At 40.3% G+C, this 24,815-nt stretch overlaps 1 protein-coding gene across 9 annotated transcripts in view; it reads right to left on the bottom strand.

The window, feature by feature from the left end:
- Positions 1 to 24,815, bottom strand: part of SLC22A15 (solute carrier family 22 member 15) — a 129,682-nt gene that overhangs the window by 68,126 nt on the left and 36,741 nt on the right. For all 9 annotated transcript variants that reach the window (XR_014262696.1, XR_014262697.1, XR_014262698.1 and 6 more), the window contains exons 3-6: positions 12,786 to 12,918; positions 11,984 to 12,148; positions 5,099 to 5,228; positions 840 to 1,055 (exon numbers count right to left, since the gene is read on the bottom strand). Coding sequence is in view for 3 of the 9 variants with exons in the window: in XM_082458731.1 (XP_082314857.1) it covers positions 840 to 1,055; positions 5,099 to 5,228; positions 11,984 to 12,148; positions 12,786 to 12,918 (644 nt within the window). In the remaining 6 variants the exon portion in view is untranslated. The remainder of the gene's footprint in view (positions 1 to 839; positions 1,056 to 5,098; positions 5,229 to 11,983; positions 12,149 to 12,785; positions 12,919 to 24,815) is intronic.

The following is a 24,815-nucleotide window of genomic DNA, read 5'->3' on the forward strand; positions in this document are numbered from 1 at the left end:
TAAAATGACTCTCCTCTTTTCCCAAGTGAAAAATGTAGGTTTCTATGCAGGCTTCTTGCCAAATACAGGCAAACCATAGCACAACAGTCCTCTAGGCCAGTAAATATGATATTCGTGTCCAATCCTGGACCAAATTACAGTTATGGCACTTTAACGGAATGAATAATATTAAAACCCATGGTACTCCACAAATTCTATGTATGAACCATCCATTGCTCCCCTTTCCACAATTTAATTCTTTAAATGGCACAATCTTGAACCATTCAGTACAATTTACATTAATGCTGAGAACATTTTTGAGGGTAGGTCAGAATCAGCCAAACTAGAAAATCAGGTTCAGAGAGTACTAATCCGTTCATTCACCGACTTGCACATGTGGCTTTGAGGCTGTCACCTCACACTCCAAGGATCTCATTCCCACGAGGCATAACGTTCAGCCCACCTGCTGAGTGAGCGAGTGGGAGGCCGCACAAAATGCAGTATAGGGCATTGCAATTAGAATGTGCTATCTAAGTGCCTGAGGCCAAAACCAAGGGGAGGTGGCTCCAAGTCCTCCTTAGAAAGTCTTCTGTCTCTGGTGTGCTTCCTTGCTTTCCTTTTTTTGGAGTGGGGAAGGGGGACTTAAAAATTTACATTAAATACCTCATAAGCAAAGATGTGCTTCTGACACCTACTTCTACAAGTTCAGTAAACCTGCCGCCAGGCACCATCATTTCCTCCTTGAAGGGGAGGATGCTGAGAAAGCACAGGTGAGTGAAATTTTCTGTAACCCTGAAGAAATAACTGATTATCAATAACCTGAATTGCAGATCAACAGAAGAGCCCTTAGACAGAATTACCAGATGAACATCAGGGTCAGAGTATGCCCCAAGAGGACCCGGTAGCGGAACAGGTCCAGGAAACTTCCCGTCTCCTTACAGCTCCTGTTGGCCGGGTGTGTTAGTGAGAAGGTACACTTGAGCTGGCGGTTCCTCTTGGCGATGAGGTGCAGGGCGGCTTCAGCCTCACGCAGTCGACCCTGGGAGTATAACCAACGAGGTGATTCAGGAATGAATCTGAAAGAGATGTCATCAAAGGCAGTATATTCGTATAGGTACACGTGCACCAGAAGGAGACAAATCACCCACGCCGTACGTGGTCCCCAAACCACAACCGGATTCCACGTTAGGTCTAAAGCTTGACTCTCCCAACGACACGTGGAAGAGAGAGAGGGCTACTGTCAACAGCTGCCATCATTAAATGATGGCCTCCTTTACGAATGGAAACCAAAAACACTCTCTCAAAATGGCAGTAAAAAAGTAAACAGTATGCGTTTACTTTTAAGTAAATTTTAATATATGAATGGCAAGTTAAGTTTACAGTACTAATTCTTCAGAAAGCATGTGTCAGAGATATGGCTCTAAATCATAGCCAAGTGTTGTTAGAATAATACTGTAGAGTGGGTTTTTAAAGTTCTGAAAAAGCCTCACAAAGAAGATTAAAATCTCTATTATCCATCAGAAAAGAATTTTTAAGTGTTTTTAACACAGTGATATGTTATTTAAAAGGTAGTTTAAGACTACACATAAAAATGAAAAAGGGTTTATCACATCTTAGCTACTTTTGAGCTTTAAAGCTTTAAAATACTCCAATCAGCTAAGACATTCACTTTAATATGTCCTGAGGATATTTCGTGATCCTCTAAGACCTTCAAGAATAAAAGTTTATTTTCTGGTTAACTTCTCCAGTTCCAAAACAACAGTTACTTCTTACTATAGCTACAAAGTATTGAACATTTCTATTGCCACTGATATCTTTCAACAGTTTCAAGACTTAGATATTATGTATCTTTTCTCCTCTTCACAGTTCTGCATACTTTTAGAGGACTTTTCAAAAACCAAAGGGTGGCAGGAACATGGAAGCCTTGTTTACAAAACACAACATCAAGTACATTTTGATCTAATTTGATATTATTTTCCTAAAATGAAACTTGTATGAATAATACTAAAAAAGGTTATTTAAGGTGCCTTTCAGAACTCCCCATGCCTTTCAGTAAGGAGAGTGAATTGGCAACAAACACGGCAGGATTTGGAACTTCATGGACAGCCAGTTCATCAATAACCATTTACTGAACACTTTCATTTTGTACAGAGCAATGTAATCAGTGCTGAGAGGAAAGACACGGAAACAAAAAAGCAGGCATTTTCCCAGGAGTTCTGCTACTGGGGAGAGATTATTCATGTACAACATTTGGTTGTCAACAAAAGCAGGAACAAAGGCCTCTACAACATCCTGAAAAATTCTTTTATTTACTTCTTCACTGCTATCTGATGATTGTTACTAACACACAAGTAAATAATCAAGTAAAATATTGTTTTGTTGGAAGTTATGTCTGCCGATCATCACTGGATCCACTGGCCCTGTCCACCAGCCCATATATGAGGTACCTATGTAAAACTACCTGATCAAGTCTATAAATAAATAAAAAGAATATAAGACTAGTGGGGTGAATATAGAGAGTATACTTGGGATAGAAATATAAGTGAAATGCTAGAAAGTCTATGATAATAAAAATTAAAGCTGAGAAGCGCTAAGAGGAGTGAAAAAGGACCCACAAGGAAATAGTCAAAATATAGGAAGTCATTATTATCTTTGGATAACTTAAGTCACTTTTCCCCTTCCTATTAAGCTTCTCTGTGTTTTCAGAATTGTTTATAGCAATAAAAATTACTTTTAAAACTATATAAATCATGTTTAACGATGATATTTGAGAGATACTCAGGCTTTGGAAATTTGACTCTGAGTTAATAAAACGATCTCTACTTGGGAAAGGGTTTATCTGGATTATGGAAACTTAGGACCTGATATTTCTCCACATTTCGAGAAGCCTATAAGCTTCTCAGTAACGAAGCCTCACCTAGCTGCCAGTGGACAGATTTGGGAATATGAGTTCTAACACACGCTGATTGCACATGCGAAACAGTAAGACATGTTTTTAAAAGAAACAGCAGGCCCTTGAACATGCTGCCTGCTACATAACACTGTGCTCTCCTTTAGAAGCTACCGTGCTAATTTAACAACGAGGCCTCTGCTCAAAAAATGTCCTGTGAATTTCTTGAAAGGTGGAAAACCTTTGTAAATTAAGGGGGCACTGGTTTCTAAAGTAAAACTATCCAAATTCAAGTACTGTGAAAGTAAGGAGTTTTTAAGCTAAGTAATAATGTCTCTAGTAAAACAAACAAGGTATGTCTCTAAAATAACATGACTTTTTCTGATGTTGCTGATGGCTAACGCAGGCTAATTCCAAAGGTTTTTTTGTGCCAACATCTGCCCAATGGATACGAGGCATCTACTGTGTGGAGGAAGGCCCAGAGCTCTGGAGCTGGGGGGAAATGCAGCTGAGCAAAGAGCCTGTGCTATCAGAGAGTTCCTGCTTTATAAAGAGGACAGGCTCCGGGTGAGGCAGAAATAAGGGGCCACTTGAAGGGTGCCGGTTTAGTGCTGCAGAATTAAGAAAAGAAAGCGAATAACTGGAGGTCTGACCTGGAAAAGTGCGGAGGGGGTGGCATTTGAGCAAACTGGGAACGCTATTAACTAAGAAAGAAGAGGGATGGGGAGAAGGGCGTTGAAGGAGCCGGCAATAGCACTGAGTAGGAGACACGGAGGCAGACAAGCCTAAGCTGCAAACTGGAACAGAGAGCAGCTTAGTGTGCCTGGAGCAGCGTGTGTGAGATGAGATGGGAGGGAAACTGGAGGCCGACTGCAGCAAGCTTTACTTTCTAGGCCTGATGGAACACACATATATTGTGATTTTACATGCTCTTTTCTCTGTTTTCTATTTTTCATGACCTGAATTAATTTCCCAGTGAGTCAACGTCCCCACCTAGCACTAAGCAGTAACAAACAGACTAAACATTCTGAAAAGGAAAAGCAAATGGCTCGGATCATCCAGTGAAGTCACTCTGCTATTGAAGGAGAGATGAAAGCCAGCCTGATTAAGGAGTATGCGACTTATTAAATATTTAAAAAGAAAATTCGTTGATCTACTGATATTTACATGAATGCTTATTAATTCAAGGAACTATACTAGGAACCCATTTATTCCAAAAATTTACAATACACAAGCGCATAAAATATGGTTTGTTTTCCTTTCTAATAAAATTATGTCACTCTCTTTCACATAACTAAATGCATTTCATAAATCTTGCCTTTCTAAATATACGTTAACTATTTCTACTATATTCATTTTTGTACTTAACAATCCTCTTACTTTCAAAGAGAGAATGAAAACAGATTTCAGGTCAATTCCCACCAAATCTCAGTTAGTAGAACTTGAATAAAGAATTACTATATCAAATCGCTGAGTGAAAATTCTATTACGGGTATCTCTCACTTCACAGAAGAAAGCTGGTACCATTGGCTGAAAACTGTATTTATCTCAAAGATTTTAATGATTAAAATTAGAGGTCTGATACCTGAGGGGAGAAAACCTTTCAGAAGCACAATAAAACTTCTGGTGAAATAGGCCTAAGTTGGCGGCTCATCTTACAGCCTTTAGAGGACCATGGTGTGATACTCTGGATGAGTGTTTTGTAGAACCCTGCCCTGACCAGGGTATCACCCTTTTACTGCTTTGAGTCCATGCATTCTAAGGATTTCTCCCATATCTGAGTATCTTCCCATGTCCACATGTAGAGGCCCTGAAATTATACTCATCCGTGGGATGAAGAGGTGTCCCTATATATTCAATATGCACAGATTGCTCTATAATATCATACCTCAGTCGCACCCCTAGCATGTGATCTGACCAAGCCTGAAGATCTTTAAGCCTGAAGCATTAGGTTAAAAAAGAAATTGGTACCCTCCACTGGCAATATGAAGGTTAAAATGCACTCTACTGAGAGGTTACTTTAAACAAGGGATACCTGCATTCTGAATTAATTAAGCATCTCTCTTCCCGGGAGCTGCCAAGCATTGGAGCGCTTGCGGAATTTAGTTCTTCACCAAAGTCAGTTCAGGCAAACTCCTGAAAGGGAATAACGTCGCTCATTGACCCGCATCCTCTTAAGACATTCCTTCTGCTTATTAAATTAAAAGTCTAAGAGGAAAAACTACTTACAAAGATAAGAGAAAGACCACTGTTCCCTGCAGGTTAACCAGAATGGCTAGGGTTCTCCAGGAGCGGATGAAGTATCCCAACAGGGCATACTGGGCGATGCCGACTGCGAAGAAGAGGCCACCGATCGACCCTAATTCAGGAAAAGAGACCTGTTACCGGGGAAAGGACCATCTGCAGCCCCATTTCCAACCCAGGTCACGGAGTCAATCCCTTCCTTGTGAGATGTCAGCAGGAAGAAAAACCTACACAAATATGGAGGATCAGATGATAAAACTAGAAGAGAGGGGGCTTCCCTGGTGGCGCAGTGGTTGAGAGTCCGCCTGCCAATGCAGGGGACACGGGTTCGTGCCCCGGTCCGGGAAGATCCCACATGCCGTGGAGCGGCTAGGCCCGTGAGCCACAACTACTGAGCCTGTGCGTCTGGAGCCTGTGCTCCTCAAAGGGAGAGGCCGCAACAGTAAGAGGCCCGCGCACCGCGATGAACAGTGGCCCCCGCTCGCCGCAACTGGAGGAAGCCCTCGCACAGAAACGAAGACCCAACACAGCCAAAAATAAATAAATAAATTAATTAATTAAAAAAAAAAAATGAGGTACCATTTAAAAAAAAAAAAAAAAAACTAGAAGAGAGGCCAGGAAATCAGTGGAAAAGAAGGAAGGACAGATGAAAAATACAAACCACATGTGGTCAAGATGAATTTTAAGGGCCTGCCCAAGTGCTTTCTGCATTGATGTTGTACTGACATCCACCTGAACTTGTGGCTGAGGCTTGGAAATATTGTTTGCTACATGGTGGGAAGGTTTTTAGGTCATGAGACTGTGACAGTGCTGGGACTGTATCTTTATCACAGGGGCTGTCCCTGAAATCCTTATCTTAAATCACAACCTACTCCCCAATTCCCCTATTGCCCTTCCCCACTTAATTTATCACCATCATATATATCACCATCAGTTATATTTGTTTCTTGTCTGTCTATCCCAAGTAGAATATAAGTTTTATGAAGCATGAATTTTTGTCAGCACACTGATAGAAAAATCATCAACTATGGGGCTGTTAAGGATCCTATGGTTTTTGAAATAAATGCTGAATGGGTACAAACCCACTGCCTTGCCCAATATACTTGCAAATTCTATACCTCTGACATACTTTCTGTACCTGCTACTATTAGTAGTAGTTAAATCTATCGCTATTTGTTTATGTAATAGCTACTATTTATCGAGTATTAAGCCTTATCCATACATTGTCCTATAATGCAGGTACCATTATTAGCCATATACAGCCATAGAGCTCAGAGAAGTTAGGTGCCACTGCCTAAGGACACAGGGCTGTGTGTGGCCCAGACAGGAGGCTGTCTGTCCCTGGTCTGTCTGACTGGAGAGCCTGCACTCTGTACCGTTCCCCTCCCCGTCACCACCCTTCTGGGGAAAGGCAGGCTCCTGTGGGCATCCCACAGCAATAGGACTTGTTACAAGAATTTTCTATAGCAATCCTGTAAGACAAATGTTTCTTTTATTCTTGTTCATAGATTATTAACCTATAACAAAAACAATGCCTCGTATGCTGTCTGCCCTAGTGAGGAAAAGGGGGACGCAGAAGGGAAAGCTGCTGTGACAGCAAGTTCAGTGTGCTCAGAAAACCAATCAGAGCATGTGGTCCACTAAGTAAGGGAATGCGAACTTCCATTCCCTGTGATTTCCCTGGAAACTTAAGATAATCAATAGCTATTACAGGTTCATTACAGTGCACTGAATAGCACCTGGTTTCCAAGAACAAGGCTTTCTGTCATTGCTCAGAACAGTCCTGAGTACTCAGTGTCCACTGACAACAATGTAGGCAAAAAGACGAGAGACCACAGGATGGGACCACTTCAGAGGACCAAGTTCAGACCCCAGTTCTGCCACATGCTGCTGTGTGACTTTAGGCAAATCACTAAATGTCTCTGAGCCTCAGTTTCCTTATCAAGGAAAGAGAAATAATAATATCTACTCCAAAGGGTAGTTGTTGGTTTCAAATGAAACAATGCATGTGGTACAAATGTGAGGACGTTATATCGTCCTACTGTTAAAATGGGTATAGTCCCTTATATCTATTAACCTCCCCCAAAAAGCCATCTGGAAGCCTCCTCTACCTAGTCTCCTCTATCAATAATTATAAAATACTGTCTACCTAGCACTCCTTTCTAATTCCAAGAACACTTTCCCTTTTTCAGAGAGATGACCTCCCCATACTTTACCCCTGTGGTTCAAGTCAGGGCTGCCAGTCATGGGCCTCTTGCTGGGACCATCAGAGCTCCTACCAAGGATTTTAAATACTGGACATGGTGGTGAAACCTGAGAGCTGCTGGACCCCATCCCTGACTGAGCAGAGGAAGCTTCTCAGAGATGATGGGAAACAGAAATGAGATGCATCTGACTTCCGGGTTCCAGGTATCGCAAGGGCCTGTCTCTCCTGTGGTTTGGTTGTGTTAACCAAATGATTTCCCTTTATACCTAAGCTCATCACAGTTGAAACTCTGTCTCAGAAAGACTTGGTATCAACTGGATATAATGGATAGGAGGAAATGATTCAAAGGTTCTAGTTTAATGGCTTTAAATAAAATGATGACGTTCCTATAGAGAGAGGTCCCAGAAGAGGATGGAGATTTTAGGTAAAAGAAAGCAATATGTTTAATTTGAGGTGCCAGTAGACATTTGTATCTAATATCCAGCAAGAAGCTGCACATGTATGTCCCGAAATGACAACAGGGATAAGGTGAGGAGATACAGGTGTGGTAAGGCTCTAGGTCATTTGGTTAAAAAATTTAATTAGAAAAAAAAAGAACACTTCAAATCACCACTTTTGCACATTGTAATTCTGGAGAACCATAGGTGGTTGTATAACTGTTTATGGGCCTTTGGGTATTTATGCCTATTTTTCAGATTTCTTTTCTGCTTATTTTAAATTAATTTCATGTCTGCTACTCCCACTCAGTTCGCACTAGTAAAAGCCAAATTTCAGCAGGTTAGAAAATAGTGTATAGTGATGACTTCGTTTTTGTAAATGTCTCCAGTGATCCCTCCAGTTTTCAAGCACAAGCCATGAAGTCCCCTTGATTCCTCTTGCTCTTGCCTTTTCTGCTGGTTCTTTAACAGGTCACGTTCCCACCAAATCCAGCTCAAATGCACCCTCTTTCCTCCTCCTCCACTACTCCCACCTGGTCTAAGCTGCCTCTGGGTTGCATGGGGCCAACCGCACCAGCCTCCTGAATGACCCCTCAATTTCTACTCTTGTTCTTCTATAATCGATTCTTCACACGCCTACCAGAGTAATCTTTCTGTATACAAGATCCCATTGTTCCTCTCTTTAATTCACTCACTGGCTACTCACTGCACTGTGAGTGAAAAAAACACCAAAATTCCTCATTTGGCCTATCATGGGCCCTATATCATTCTGCGCCTCCAACCTGATCTCATCCCAACCTCCCCCTGCCTCTCTGCACTGCCTCTTTTCAGGTCCTCAGAGCAGCTCATTCCTACCTCAGGGCCTTGGTCCTTGCCATTCCATCTGACTGGAATGTTCTCTCAGAATCTCAGATGCCCAGGCCTCCCTCATCATTCACATCTTTGATCAAACACCTACTTCTCGGTTTTCTCTAACTATCTGTCCCCTGCACTTACTGCCTAGTCTATTACCCTGTTTAATTTTCTTCATTGCATTTAAAATTTTCTGAAATTACCTCATATTGGTTATGTCTCTCCTGATTAAAACATAAGCTCCATAAGAGCAAGGACCTTCCCCCACCCTGGCCTGCCATGTTCACCCTTTTATCACAAGTGTCTATAAAGGCAGTGTCTGGTACATGGCAGGGTCTTTTTAATAAATGAATGTTGTAGAACAGATATGCAAAGGAGAAGCTCTAGGATACACAGCAATATGTTTACAGTGGTGGTCTTTACATGGGTAGGACTATATGTATTATTTATATTTCACTTCTATATGTTCTTGATTTTTTTTACAAGGAACATCAATTCCTTTTGTTATATTTATATAAGAAAAATAAATAATAAATATATTAATATGACATTTTTCATAGCTTTAGTATTTTATTTTTTCTACTCTCAATAATTTTCAATCAATTATCCTCATTCTTGTTAAACAATACACTGAAAATTGGTCAAAAAATGGATGTTTTCAGTTTGTACTTATATTTTTTTATACGTACTTTACATAGTATTTTATACATACTGCAAATATTTTGTAATCAAGCACAATTTTTCAAAATCTTTTTAAACTGCTAAACAATTAGGCTACTTCCAACTAATCCCCTATTGCTAACCTTTTAGGTTTTTTTCCCAGTTTCTTGCAGTTCATGAGCGTATCTGAAGCCATAGGAGTGTATAAAATTGTGCTGGAGAGAAAACAGCTTAGAAAGAAAGGCCAAGGACAAAATTCTGGGGAAGACTCGGCTCATGGGAGAGGGATGAAGGAAGCTCCTCACAAAAGAGTTCCAGGGGCATCAGAATCTTACTTCTGTCCTGGTGCAGGTCAAGTGCACTGGCCTTCAGGGAACTCTCTCAAGCTCCTTCTGAATTTCACATTGAATTTGGCAACCATCTGATACCACTGTTGCAGGTTTTTTTCCTTTCTCCCTTTTCCCTTTGCTATAGAAATTTTAATAGCCTCATCTTAACTCAGCTTCAAGGACAAGAATGGAAGGTAAATGCGTTTTAAGAGCAATCTTTTCACTGTCTTTAGGCCGAATGGCAAGGAAGCAAGAGACCAGGAGGTCTTTCTTTTTACCCAAAATATGCAACAGGACAGGAATAGTCCTAGAGAATTGGGTAGGGTGGGGGTAGTATATGTGTTTTGTAAGAGAGCATCTTCTTCATGGAACAACTAGAGTCAAATGTGAATATTTTAATAGAGGAATGTGCTGGGTACATGAAAAATATGTACTCATGATGCTCTACATGAGCAAGATTTAATTTTTTTAATTTTTAAATTATTTATTTATTTATTTTTAAAAAATAAATTTATTTATTTATTTATTTATTTTTGGCTGCACTGCGTCTTTGTTGCTGCCTGCAGGCTTTCTCTACTTGCAGTGAGCGGGGCTGCTCTTCGTTGGGTTGCGCGGGCGTCTCATTGCGGTGGCTTCTCTTGTTGCAGAGCACGGGCTCTAGGCGCGCAGGCTTCAGTAGTTGTGGCATGCAGTCTCAGTAGTTGTGGCTCGCAGGCTCTAGAGCACAGGCTCAGTAGTTGTGGCGCACAGGCTTAGTTGCTCTGTGGCATGTGGGATCTTCCTGGATCAGGGATTGAACCCGTGTCCCCTGCATTGGCAGGCAGATTCTTAACCATTGCACCACCAGGGAAGTCCCTGAGCAAGATTTTAGACTCAGGAAAACCAAAACCCCAGGAGAGGGTGCCTTTGTGTCTTCCCTGGACAATGTGAGTGGTCGTGATCACCATCATTACTCATTTCTTGGGAAGTCCCAGCAAGTCTGAACCCACTACTTGAAAAAGTGACCTTAAAAGTCTCAATGCAAACTGAAGACTCAGAGGACACTTTCTCACTGATCCTGACTTAGGAGCTGGGCTAGGGAAAAAAGAAGCCCATCTCTAAAGGCTTTGAAAGCTGCTATAGATAAAGTGAGTCATAAAAAAGCACCACGTCTAAGAGACAGGCAGGAAGCCCGTCCTGCTAGGATGGAGCAGGTGTCTCTTGCTCCCCACCTTAATTCTAATTTGTCCAACCCTCTGTGTCCTTCAGCTTGGACAGCAGTTTGGTCGACATACAAATAGAGCAAAATTTATTTTATTTAGCTTTTGTCTTCCAGCTCAATACGTTAGCCCTCACCAACTTCGAAAACACCACCAAGTGAGAAAAAAATAGGCTAAGCAGACCAGTATTCGTATAAGGTGACCCACTGAAGATCTAAGAGGGGAGTGCTCAGGGAACAGTGGGACAACATGAGCCTGGCGTCATCCTAGCCCTGTCAGTCATGAGTTGTGTGAAAATGGGCATATCACCCCTCCTTTCAGAGGTGAAGTGTCCTCATCTGTAAAATGAAGGTAGAAATTCTTAGCTTGTAGGCTCTGGGAATATTACAGATATGAGTCAGATGCCTAGCATGGTACCTGGCACATAACAGATGCTCAGCAAATGGTAGCTGGCATGGTCTCATCCACATCCTCAGGCAGGCAAGTTTCTACAGTCCCACAGTCAACTTGTTCCCATATTAGTACAAGATCATCAATAGCACTCAGTAATTGTCAAATGAATGGAAAGCGAAACAAAGTTCTCACTGCAAACCTACAGTCCACAAAGTAGAGTCTTAGTGCAGTTGTTCTCCTAAGACATTATTTTAAGTCAAGGAAGCTTTTAAAATCATTCATTTGACTATAGTGTAGTTCTTAAGAAGATGATGGGATAGTTAAAAATAATACAGAATATGGCCTCTATTTTGGAACTTAAACATCATTAAAGAAATACAAGAGTACTATTAACTTGAAGAGACCAGTAAAAATCAGAAAGGCCTATGAGACAAGGATTTAATACAATACAATACGAAGGCACTGAGAAAGGAGTTTCTAGTATTTCCTCTGCACTATCTTTCACTTTACCGGTAAAAAGCAGTTAACGAATGCCCTTAGGCAATCCGTGAGGATAGGGGCAAGGTCACCATCTGTGAGGCAGGCCCCATGGGAGACTATCTAGAGAGGAATACAAATAAAATGACTGATGACTCGTTCAAGGTCATATAGAACAAACTCAGGAAAGCAAATCTAATAGTTGGATAGAGCACCTCAAGTCCGAGTGCATTTTTAGACTCGATGGTTGAACTGGTTCCTATCAAGTTGTCTGGAGCAGTTCCCCATCTCCATGTCTGCATGGATTGAAGCAGTACCTGCGAGTGCCCAGTAGGCGGTGCCCACACATTCGTTCAGCAGGACAAAGGCCACCAGCGACATCCCTCCATTCATCACGCCCACCAGGAAGCGAGTCATTGCAAAGAACTCATACGAGGGGGAAAACCCATTTGCGATAGCAAATAAGATGTCAAGGGCAAAACCTAGAAAGAGAAGAACACTATTCAATAATTCAGAGGCAAAACAGCATTTGATGAACGTAATGTATTATATTCATTAGTTTGTAAAGATAAATCTTCGTGAATTTAAATTTTCTGAGCTATGTTATTTTTTTAAAATAGTTTCTCTTAAAGACTATCAAGAAAAACTGAGGTTTTCTTTGTTACAAGTTGATTTCTGTCATGCGCAGTTTTCAATTATTAACAATAATGCTGGAAACTGAAAAATCTTAGCTCGTACTCAGCTTGTCAAGAGGACTATGGTGAGTCCTATAGAGCTCATCTGAAATGAATTAGCACACAAGATATAAGGAAATGGATCTAGTAGACTGCCTCAATCTTTGTTCTCCTTAGAAACATGGCATGAATTAGAATCCAGGGATGGTAGAATTCACCACCATGAAGAGCTTACAGTGCAAATATCTGGCCTTCCTCGGGTATGCTAGTCACTTTAAAATGCTTGGCCAGAATCAACTCAGCCTCTTGCCAGTGAAATAAAAATCAGTTCTGGGTCCACATGGCAATTCCCTGAGAACCTTAAGGAAATGGTCCCCTTATTATTTCCCTGGGAACCTTAGGGAAATAACTCCTCTTATTCAGCCCATGAACATTAAGAGATTACCTGTGAGATAGACTTTTTTCCTTCCGAACCGATCTGAGAGCTGACCAAAAGAGATAACTCCCACAAACACACCACTGAAGAAAAAAGAGCTTGCTGCACTCACTTTGTAAGATCTGTTGGCAATTAAAAACCACTAGAGAAAGAAAAAAACAAAAGGCAGACATTGAGGTCACGGAAAAGATGGATGGATGGAGTTAGCTATTAAAAAAACCAAATGAACAACAAAAACTTGAATATTGGAACTTCTCCACTGCATTACCACTATTAACTGGAATTCAGTAGAACATCCATCCAGGACAACACCCAAGGAGCTTCTGTCTTCAGGAACCCCAGAAATCATTATTATAAAGTGCTCCCACAATAGTCTATACACATCTTGTTCCAGCACTGAGCACAGTATGTAATAGCTACTTACTTACTCATCTGTTGGTCACGTCTTTCATCCTAAGTCCCTGTGTTTCTAGACAGGAGGAGCCGTATCCCATTAATTTCCATTTCTCTGACACCTAACATTTTACAAGACATATATGAGGCAAAAAATGAATGGTCCTTTTCTCCAATAAATTAATGGGTTTAAAATCTCTTGAGTACTTTCCTTGAAAAATGGAACCTACAATTACCCTATGATCCAGTGATTCCACTTCAGAGTATATACACAAAAGAACTGAAAGCAGGGATTCACAGATTTTGTACACTAAGGTTCATAGCAGCATTAGTCACAATACCCAAAAGGTGTAAGGAACCCAAATGTCCATTCATTGATGAATGGATAAACAAAATGTGGTATATACATCTAATGGAATATTATACAGCCTTAAAAAGGAATGAAAATTCTGGAAAGCTACAACATGAATGAACCTTGACCTTACGCTAAGTGAAATAAGCAGACAAAAAGGGAAAATATTGTATGATTCCAATTATGAGTGTGATATTGTAATTTATAATAAGCAACATATATTTGGTTTTTATCCATTGTTCCTGGAACACAGCTCCTGAAATCCTCATAATTTCCTATGCAAGAACCACAGGGATATCATTTTTTTATAATATTTAGATTTTTTCCCAGGTCCTGGAAAAGCTTCAGAGCAATAAAGGTAAAATGGGCGTCTTTTGTTATTTATAACAAGCCCCTTGCAACCACCCTGAGCTTATATTAATGAGGTGACTTTTGGAAAGCCCCTTAGATGGGGGCTGGTTGTCAGGGGAACCAACCGTGTGAATAGAGGGCTGGGATTTCAGCCCTACCCTCTAGGCCTCTGGGTAGAGGAGAGTGACTGGAGGTTGAAACAACTGGCTACAGCCAGTGGGTTAATAAATCATGCCTTCGTAATGAGGCCGCCATAAAAATTCAAAGGGAAGGGGTTTGGAGAGCTTCTGGATTAGTGAACATGTGCAGGTGCTGGGAGGGTGGTCAGCTCAGAGAGGGCATGGAAGCTCTGTGTCCCTTCCATCCTTCCGTACCTTGCCCTGTGCATCTCTGCCATCTGGCTATTCCTGAGTTATATCTTTGTATAATAAACCAGTGATCTAGTAAGTAAAATGTTTTCTTGAGTTCTGTGAGCTGCCCTAGCAAATTAATCTAACTGAAGGAGGAGGCCATAGGACCCTCTGATTTATAGTCAGTTGATCAGAAGCACGGGAAGCAGCCTGAACGTGTGATTGGTGTCTGAAGGGGGTGGCGGGGCGGTCCTGTGGGACTGAACCCTAACCTGTGGGATCTGACGCTAACTCCAGGTAGATGGTGTCAGAATTGAACTGAACTGCAGGGACACCCAGCCGGTGTGGCAGAACGGCTTGATGTGGGAACCTCCCCCACTCCACACACACACACACTCCTGCCCACCCATATTTGGCGGCAGAAGTGTCTGAAGGGAAGTAGTTGCCGGTAGAGGAGAAACCAGAGGAGTGTTTTTCCTTTACCTGGAGTAGTCATATCCACAGACACAGAAAGTAGCATAGTGGTTACCAGGGGCTGTGAGAGTGAGGAGTTACTGGTTAATGAGGATAGAATTTCAGTTCGGGATAGTGACAAAGCTGTATAGATGGACAGTGGTGATGGTTGCACAAAGATGCAAATGTACTCAATGCCCCTGTACCGTATACTTTAAAATGATACATTTTACGTTATGCATATTTTACCACAATAAAAAATAATCCCTTGAGCACTATGACCTGCTATTTTAGGAAAACTTATAAACTCAAAGAGAAAGTAATCATCCTCTGCTTAAAATGTCATTATCTAAAGCCCTGCCTAGTGATGTGCTACTGTGATCTCTGGTTATAAAGATAAAAGTCAACCTGTGTCTCAGAGGCGACCTCAGAGAACCAAGAGAATGCTCGTCTCTCCCCTCCACAGCCCCCTTCCTAGGCTCAGCAAAGACAGGTTTAAGAAAGCCCCTTCTCGAAAACTCACATGGAGACACCCCTTAGTTGTCCCTTCTCTGTCTTTCAGACCACTCCTGTCCCACACTTTGACAACCAGTCATTATGGCCCAAAGCACATCTAACTTCTCTCCTTCTCTTGTATTTCCTGTAAGACAAGATTGATAAAGATCTTGACAAGACAGCTTCTGTACATCTTTATGCAACAACAACACACACAAAAATTTAGGCACTGGAAAGTAAACAAGAATAATGCCCCTCACTAATGCTGTGCTTTACTTCTAAGTTCTTCTGTCCTTCACATGCGGTTATTAACAAGATTAACTAACTGGTTTTCCTAGCTCTTCATGGATTAGAAATAGTAGTCTAGTGTGACACTGCCCTTAGAAATAGTAATCAGGCAGTTACCACTCTTGGTGGCAGTCATAATTTAAATAAGAGAGTGATGGAAGCGATATGATTAAAAAAAATGAACTACATTCCAGGCTTTTTTCATTCCGGTATTCAATAAATAGTTGATTAGTTTCTACTAGAGGTTAATAACTATTCTAAACCCTGGGAATACAGATGCGAACGATCTAGACTTGGTCCCTGCCCTCATGGAGTATAAGTTCCAGTAGCGTAAGCTAGACATTAAACAAGTAAACACAGAGGGAGAGACTGGGAGGAAACCTCTTTAAATAAGGTACTCAGGGAAGCCTTCTCTGGGGAGGTGACACTTGTGACCTGAATGATGAGAAAGTGACCAACCCTGAAAAGCTGTTTGGAGAACATGAAGATAACTGCAACGGCCCTAAGGCGAAGACACATCAGGGCGCCTCTCATGGGAGTGGCATGAAATGAGGCCAGAGAGGTGGGCAGGCATCAGGTCACGCAGGGCCCTGAGCCACGGTAAGGAGCTAGGATTTTATTCCAGTGCAAAGGGAAAACATTGAATTACTGTATTTATGTCTCTAAAGATCAGCCTGGGCCACACTTAGAGAATGCATTACAACAGGGAAAAGTGGGAGCAGGGAGGCTACTGCAATAGTTCAGGAGATAATGGGGGCTTGGACTAGGATGAAAGCAATGGTGATGGGATTACATGAAATACATGAACGTGGGATGGATCCTGAGGGTGGAACTAGCAGGACTTGCTGATGAATGAGATGGGGAGCGGGGAGGAGAGAAAGGGAGAGTCAGGATTTAACCTAAGTTTTTAACTTCAGCCATTCAGTGAATGGTGATGACATTTACTGAGATGGAGGGCGCTGCAAAGGGATATCAGGTATGTGGTGGTAAAGTTAAGAGTTCTGTTTAGACACGTGGAGGTTGAGATGCCTAAAAAACACCCAAGTGGAAATGCCAAGCAAACATTTGGATGTGGGTCTTGAGCTCGAGGGAGAGGACGTGAGGGCTTATGAACCTAGAGATAAGGAATAAGGCTCGGGACAGAGGCCCAGGACACTTCCACATTCAGAGGCTGAGTAGAAGAGAACCACCACAGAAAACTCACAAGCAGGGGTCAGATAGAGAGCAAGAAAACAGGTGGGAGGGTGGTGTCACAAATACTACAAGAGGAGATGTGATTCAGGGAGAAAGGGGTGGCCAAGTTATGTCGAATGCTGCTTTAGAGGTCAAGTTAAGATGAGGACAGAGATGTGCAGTTATATTTGGAAACAAAATGGACACTTAAAAAATAGTAATTTCAGTAGAGTGCGGATGGCAGCCGGATTGGAGAAGGTTGAAGAACTGGACGAGCTTGAGGAACTGCAGGCAGCAGACGTGCACAGAATGGGTTCCATAGGTTTTGCTGTGAAGAAGAGCCAGGAAATGGGACACTATTTGGACAGGGAGGTGGGGTCAGAGATTACTGACGTGTTTTTTAACATGTGTGTGCATTGATGAGAACGATCCAGTAGAGAAGCTATCCTTGCAGGAGAAAAGTACTTGGAAAAGCAAGAAGGAAGGGGCTTGAGTGTACCAAGTAGAGAGGGTAGCCTTTCGTAGAAGCAGGGAGGTTCCACTGTAAGTGGGAGGAAGGCAGAATGTGGGTTCAGAAGCAGGTAGTAAAGGAACCCTTGCTGGATTGCATCATTGCTTTTTCACTGAAATATCAAGTGAGGTCGACTGTTGAAGGGAGTGTAAGTGGAGGGGGAGCTAGAAGGAGGAAGAAGAAAGGCCCTTCTCAGAAGGGGACATGGCCCATTCACAGGAAATGTCACACGACTGCCATACCGAATGCACACTTGAGTTCTGTACTTATCCATTTTGTGAGGAGAAGGTGGGGAGTTGGGGGGTTCCCAGGAGTATTCCACAGGGAGAGAGGTACCAGGAAGTTGCAGGGATTTGCAAAGGAGTGTTTATTATAATAACAAAACACATGCTGGTTAAGGAGAAAAGGAAGACATAGGAGGATGGTAGGTAGTGAAATAATGTCACCATCAGGAAATCCCCCTATTTCTTTAACTCCTCTGTACTTTCCATTCTTGCCCTTATTGAAATTTGGTTGTCCCCAGAAGAAATCACTCACTGAAACAGATCCCTCTCAACTGGAGGCTGTTTTTCCTTTTACATCCATGGACCTGAGAACCTGAGATGGGAGCAGATAGCCAAACTTCAAAATTGTCAGCTCGTGTGAAGATCACATCATTAGACTGTGTAACCTACTACCTTTCTAGGGCAGAGAACCTAGCCCGTTTGGAAATAGCCACTCTTCCTTTCTTCCATAGGAAGAGAATGTTTAGCTGGGCATAAATTTCCCAATATCCCTGACAATTAGGACGGCCACGTTATCAAGTTCTGCACAATGAATGTAAGCAGAAGCATCATGTGGCAGCTTCCAGGAACAGGTCTTAAGAGATGGCTGATCAGCCCTTTTCCCCTTCTTTATTTCTACTACCCTTCTGCTTAGAATGTCCATTTGAAAGCTGGAGCTCTAAAAAAATAAAAGCAGAGTTACCATATGATCCTGCAATCCCACTCCTGGGCATGTATCTGGAGAAAACCATAATTTGAAAACATACATGCAGCCCTATGTTCACAGCAGCACTATTTACAATAGCCAAGACATGGAAGCAACCTAAATATCCATCAATAGATGAATGGATAAAGAGGATGTGGTATATAAATACAATGGAATACTACTCAACCATAAAAAAGAATGAAATAATGCCACTTGTAGCAACATGGATGGACTTAGAGATTTTAATACTAAGTGAAGTAAGTCAAACAGAGAAAGACAAATACCATATGATATCACTTATACGTGTAATCTGAAAAAGAAAAGATACAAATAAACTTATTTACAAAACAGAAATAGACCCACAGACATAGAAAACAAACTTCTGGTTACCAAGGGGGAAGGCAGGGGATAAATTAGGAGGATAAGATTAACATATACACACTACTATATATAAAATAGATAAACAACAAGGACCTACTGTATAGCACAGGGAACTCTACTCAATAGTTTGTTATAACTATAAGGGAAAAGAATCTGAAAAAGAATATATATATATATATATATATATATATATATATATATATATATATATATGTATATGTAAAACTGAATCACTCTGCTGTACACCTGAAACTAACACAACATTGTAAATCAACTCTAATTTTAAAAAATTAGAAAATAAAAAGATAATGTGTGTATGAAAAAAAAAAGAAAAAGAAAAAAAGCTGGAGCTCTACCTGAGGCCATGATGAAGAGGGTCACTTGTTAGTGATAGTGAAGTCAAAGGCTGGGTCCCTGACAACACTGCGGTAGAGCCCAGGCACTGCATATGTTTTTAAGTTCCCCAGATGATTCTCATAGGCCATCAGGTTAGGAATTCCTGCCCTGGACCTTGTCATCCTCAACAACAGCATCACCTCTAAAATCTTGATTTTGAACAGCCCACTCACCATTCCCTAGACTTCTACCCACTTCCTCCAGTACCCCTACTCCAAACATTCTTCAACCTCTTCAAGGCCTCCAGTTACCAAACACTATAGGAAGTATGGCCTGAGTCATCAAAAAAGCTTAAGTCATGTTAAGAAGCCCTGATTTAAGGATCTGTAAAGGAAATGGTAAAATACATTTTAAAGTTTCACATAAAATGATTAAAAGAGGTTTGGAATTTGAAGGAGAAATTCTGTTTTGTGAAAAATTAACTTATTTTGGATGTATGGATAGTTCTGTGATAGAATTTTCAACTTACAAGGAATGCATATGAGGATATTTTTCCAGGTTGAAAAATGAATCAAATATTAAATATTAGGTTGGCCTAGAGAAGACAGGGCTGCATTTGTCACAGGGCTATATCCCTTCTCTTACAATGGTCAATAAAAAATAAGTACAATTAGGCCTTGTTAACACCCTGGAGTTCAAATACTTGCTTTTATGTCTTTCATATTCTTAGTGTTTGTTTTGGTGCTTTCATGCCTTTAAAATCTGGCCTGCAAGTTCAGCTTTGACTATCCTGCACCTCAAATCTGCTGGTCTGTTTACATGGCCAAGAGGTCCAGGCTCACACTGATTGGTTTTGTGTTTAACCAATAAGGAGAGGCCAACGTGGCTGCTCCATCATCAACTACCCCGTGAACCACATTTGCAGAACTTCTCAAACTCATCAAAAAGGCTGTAATACTATCCTTCTAGCAACCGGATAACTATCAACTTGGATGGCAATTTTAGGAAGACATAGCCCAAGGAATGTTTGACCAGCAAATTTCAAATTCTAATTCTTAGGCTGCCAGTTCTAAGTGTCAAAGTAATTTCTAGTAGTTTTTCTTCAGGTCAATGCTGGCTGGGCTAATGCATCTTCCTACTTCTTCTGGAATACATGCAGGAACTGATAGAAAAATTGAAAAGCACTGCCAGATTTTAAAAAAGCAAATTAGAGAATGTGAAAAATGGGACCCAGGAGATCTCACTGACCGATGTAGGTGAACGGGGGATGGCTGACTCAGGAATGCCAAGTCAAGCACTTACGACAATGTGTTTACAATCCACTTTCCACATTCCCCTTGCCCTAATATTGAGCAATTTTGGTTTAAATGTTTTGTCTTGTTTTCAATATTAAAAACTTTCCAAATATAGTTTACATACTTATCACATACCTACTATATGATCTAAAGAGTTTCATTTCATCAAAGCTCAGACAAAATATATCAATAATACACTAGGAGAGTGACCCTTACAGTATTTGAGAAAATGTATTGGGGGATTACCTATTTTTACAGTTTTATAAAGAGGTCACCCACCAGGCTAGACTCAATTACTAGGTTATTTTCTTGTCCCTTTGGTCAATACTTAGTAACAAGGTAAAACCAAAACCAGGATACCACCAGGATACCAGAAGTTAAACTATAAGAAACCTAAATATGATGACTGTGACATTCTTGAAAAATGTGTTCTTTATGAGGCTTTACATTTTAAAAATCATAAATTTATAAGTCAAACCCTTAATTGGCTAGAGATTACAGTGATGACTCTCCTATTATTTTTAATGACAAGCCAAATTCTAAAGCTGCAGAATGTTCCTTTTTATACTATTTCACTTCAAATTGAAAAATCACTTGTAAATTGAAAAAGCAGGAAATCTACTTTTCTTTTCCCATACATTAACAGAACGGGAAGAATATAAAGACAAAATGTTTTCCGTGCCTCAGTTTGACCTAGCTATAGCTAAATCTATTTGTGTTTCATAACCAACATCTGTATTTTTGTTCATATGCTTACCACAATCACTATATTGAGTTCTTAAGTTCATTTATCATACTGCATTTTCAAAAAGGATATAAGGAGCCTAGCATTAAAAGCACTGGTACAATCATTCACTCATCTAAAGAAAGCAGACCTGAGAGAAAATCGGGCACAACTGGGGATAGACACCAAGAGTAGGTGCCTTGAAAAGAAAAGACGAAAGGAACATAAATATGGCAAATATGGGTTTGAGTACAGAGCCAGGTGCCATGCCAGGCCTTCCAGCTCTTAAAGAGGGAAAAAAGGCAGGCAAGCAGAAGCAAAGAGTTGAGACAGTAACTACTGACTGGGTATTAAGGAAGCATCTGGGAGGTTTTTTGTTTAATATTAGGATTCTTACTGCTTAGAGGCTAAGAATAAATGGCATCTCTCAAAAAGGGATAAAGTATTGGTGTATGTCAAGAAAAGTTGCTCTAACTACAATATATAGAAGGGATAAACAGCAAGCTCCTACTGTATAGCAGAGGGAACTATATTCAATATCCTGTGATAAACCAGAATGGAAAAGAAAACGAAAAAGAAGGTGTGTGTGTATGTGTGTGTATATATATATATATATATATATATATATATATATATATATATATGTAATTGACTCACTTTGCTGTACAGCAGAAATTAACACAACACTATAAATCAACTATACTTCAAGAAAATAAATTAAAAAAAAAAAAAGAAAAGTTGCTCTAGCTGCAATTCAGAGAATGGAAGAGTAACTGTAAGCATGGGTGTGGGAAGACCTGTCAAGGTCATTACAGTGATCCAGGCCAGCTGGACAAGGTGGAGACCTCAGAGAACAGAACAGATTCAAGCCGGATATACTAAGGCTGACTCATCCATGAGCAGGTATTATCTGACACCACTAGTATGGACTAGATCAACCACAGATTGAGTGAAGCTTGAGATAAGTTTTAAAGGTGGTAACAAAATATGTTTTAAGCATCTCCCTTGAAATCATCAAACCTTAAGCTTTAAGGAACTGTCACAAATCAAATCATTTTTTCTGACACGGCAGAAATATAATTTGAAAAAATTAATTATTGCTTTAAAATGGATTGCATGCTTATATAATCCTAAAAATAAAATTAACATCTGAGTAATAAAAATATATATCAAAGATGTGTCACAGACATGTAGATCAATGGAACAGAATAGAGAGCCCAGAAATAAACCCATGCATATATGGTCAATTAATTTACAAAAAAAGAACCAAGAATAAAGAATGGGGAAAGGACGGTCTCTTCAATAAATGGTGTTGAGAAAACCAGATGCAAAAGAATGAAACTGGACCCCTATCTTACACCATACACAAAGATTAAAAAAAAAAATCCAAGTGGATTAAAGACTTGAGGGTAAGACCTGAAACCATAAAACTCCTAGAAGAAAACATAGGTGGTAATAAGTTCCTGGACATTAGTCTTGGAGATAAGTTTTTGGATTCTGACACCAAAAGTAAAGGCAACCAAAGTAAAAATAAACAAGTGGGACTATATCAAACTGAAAAGCTTCTCCACAGCAAAGGAAACCATCAACAAAATGAAAAAGCAACCTACTGAACAGGAGAAAATATCTGCAAATCATATATCTAATAAAGGGTTAATACCCAAAATATATGAAGAACTCATAGAATCCAATAGCAAAACCCTCAAACAATCAGATTAAAAATTGGGCAGAGGATCTGATTAGACATTTTTCCAAAGAAGATATACAGATGGCCAATAGGTACATGAAAAGGTGCTCAACATCACTAATCATCAGGGAAATGCATATCAAAGCCACAATGAGATATACCTGCTAAAATGGCTATTATCAAAAAGATAAGAAACAACAAGGGTTGGTGAGGATGTGGAGAAAAGGGAACCCATGCGCACTGTCGGTGGGAATGTAAATTGGTTCAACCACCGTGGAGAACAGTATGGTGGTTCCTCAAAAAATTAAAAATAGAACTACCATATGATCCAGCAATTCTACTTCTGAGTATTTATCCAAAGAAAATGAAAACACTAACTAGGAAAGACATATGCACCCCCATATTCATTGCAGCATTATTTACAATAGCCAAGATATGGAAACAACCTCATATTCATCAATAGATAAATGGATAAAGAAAATGTGATATATACTTGTGAATATTATTCAGCTATGAGAAAGAAGGAAATTCTGATATTTGCAACAATATGAATGGGACTTGAGAGCATTACGCTAAGCGAAATAAGTCAGACAGAGAAAGACAGATAAACAAATACTGTATGATCTCATTTATATGTGGACTCTGAAAAAGAAAAAAAAAGCTCATAGATACAGAGAACAAATTGGTGGTTGCAGGGAGGGGCAGGGGAAGGGGCACAAAATGGGTGAAGGTAGTCAAAAAGTTCAAACTTCCAGTTATAAAATAGGTAAGTCATGGGGAGACAATGTACAGCATGGTGCCTATAGTTAATACCATACTGCACATTTGAAAGTTGGTAGGAGAGTAGATCTTAAAAGTGCTCATCAGGGCTTCCCTGGTGGCGCAGTGGTTGAGAGTCTGCCTGCCAGTGCAGGGGACACGGGTTCGAGCCCTGGTCTGGGAAGATCCCACATGCCGCAGAGCAACTAAGCCCATGTGCCACAACTACTGAGCCTGCGCGTCTGGAGCCTGTGCTCCGCAACAAGAGAGGCCACGATAGTGAGAGGCCCGCGCACGGCAATGAAGAGTGGCCCCGGCTCGCCGCAGCTAGAGAAAGCCCTCACACAGAAACGAAGACCCAACACAGCCAAAAATAAATAAATAAATTTTTTTAAAAAGTGCTCATCACAAGAAAAAAAATTTTGTAACTATGTATGGTGAAGGATGCAAGCTAGACTTATTGCGGTCTTTTCACAATATTAAAAATATTGAATCGTTATGTTGTACACCTGAAACTAGTATAATGTTGAACGTCAATTATATTTCAATTCAAAAAAGGTATGTCAAATGGGAGTATGCCATTTCGAACCAAATAATTAATAACCATCCAACTTTCATATAATATTCTCCTCTAATCCAAAACACCACCTTTTAAAATAGGTATTTATTATTCCCATTTTATAGATGATACAAACTGCAGCTCAGACACAATCACACAATCACACAAGCAGTGGATCTGGCCCTAACACCAAGACATCTGCCTCAAAATCTTCTTTGAGCACCATATGTTTGAATTACTTAAGTCTTAGAATTCTGGAGCTAACTAGTGATATAACAGTATATTTGAGCGTATTAAACCACAAGCACAGAAATTACAATATGCTGGGTAAAGACTTTCTATTTTTTAGCATGTGTTCCATTCAGGAAGCTATGGAAAAAAATCAACTGAATATTAGAAGAAATACTAGAAGTAAGAAGGTCCTTGTGGCTTAGGGTAACAGAACCAGGGGTAGGCAGAAAGGAGAGGGAAAAGAGAAAAGGAAGATGGCATGTCAAATATGAAGTGAAGGTTCCGTGGCCTGGGTGCTTGCGAAATGACAAGGAAAAGCCTGGGCATGAGGAGATGTGAATAATTAATTTTAAAATCAACTTCCAACTTGGTTTTGTTTATTTATTTACTCATTTTTTGGAGTAGATTTAGTTCATTCTACAGTGTATGCTTTAAATACAAATACTTAATAAAATTTCTAACTTTTAATTGAACTTTTTTTTTTTTTAACATCTTTATTGGAGTATAATTGCTTTACAATGGTGTGTTAATTGAACTTTTATCCTTTACTTACTGTCTATCTGACACCCTGGTGTAGCCACATAGACACAAACAAACCATCCCCAGGTTGCTTTCTTTACTTTCCTCCGCTGAATAGTCCTGTGCTGCCTTATCCTTCCGCACTGGCCTAGAACGCAGATTATAAGAGATGTTTCTTAAATTGGTCATGAATATTAGGAAGACTTCTTTGGA

The sequence above is a fragment of the Balaenoptera physalus genome, assembly GCF_965194825.1.
Source record: "Balaenoptera physalus genome assembly, chromosome: 1".
Classification (NCBI taxonomy): Eukaryota; Metazoa; Chordata; class Mammalia; order Artiodactyla; family Balaenopteridae; genus Balaenoptera; species Balaenoptera physalus.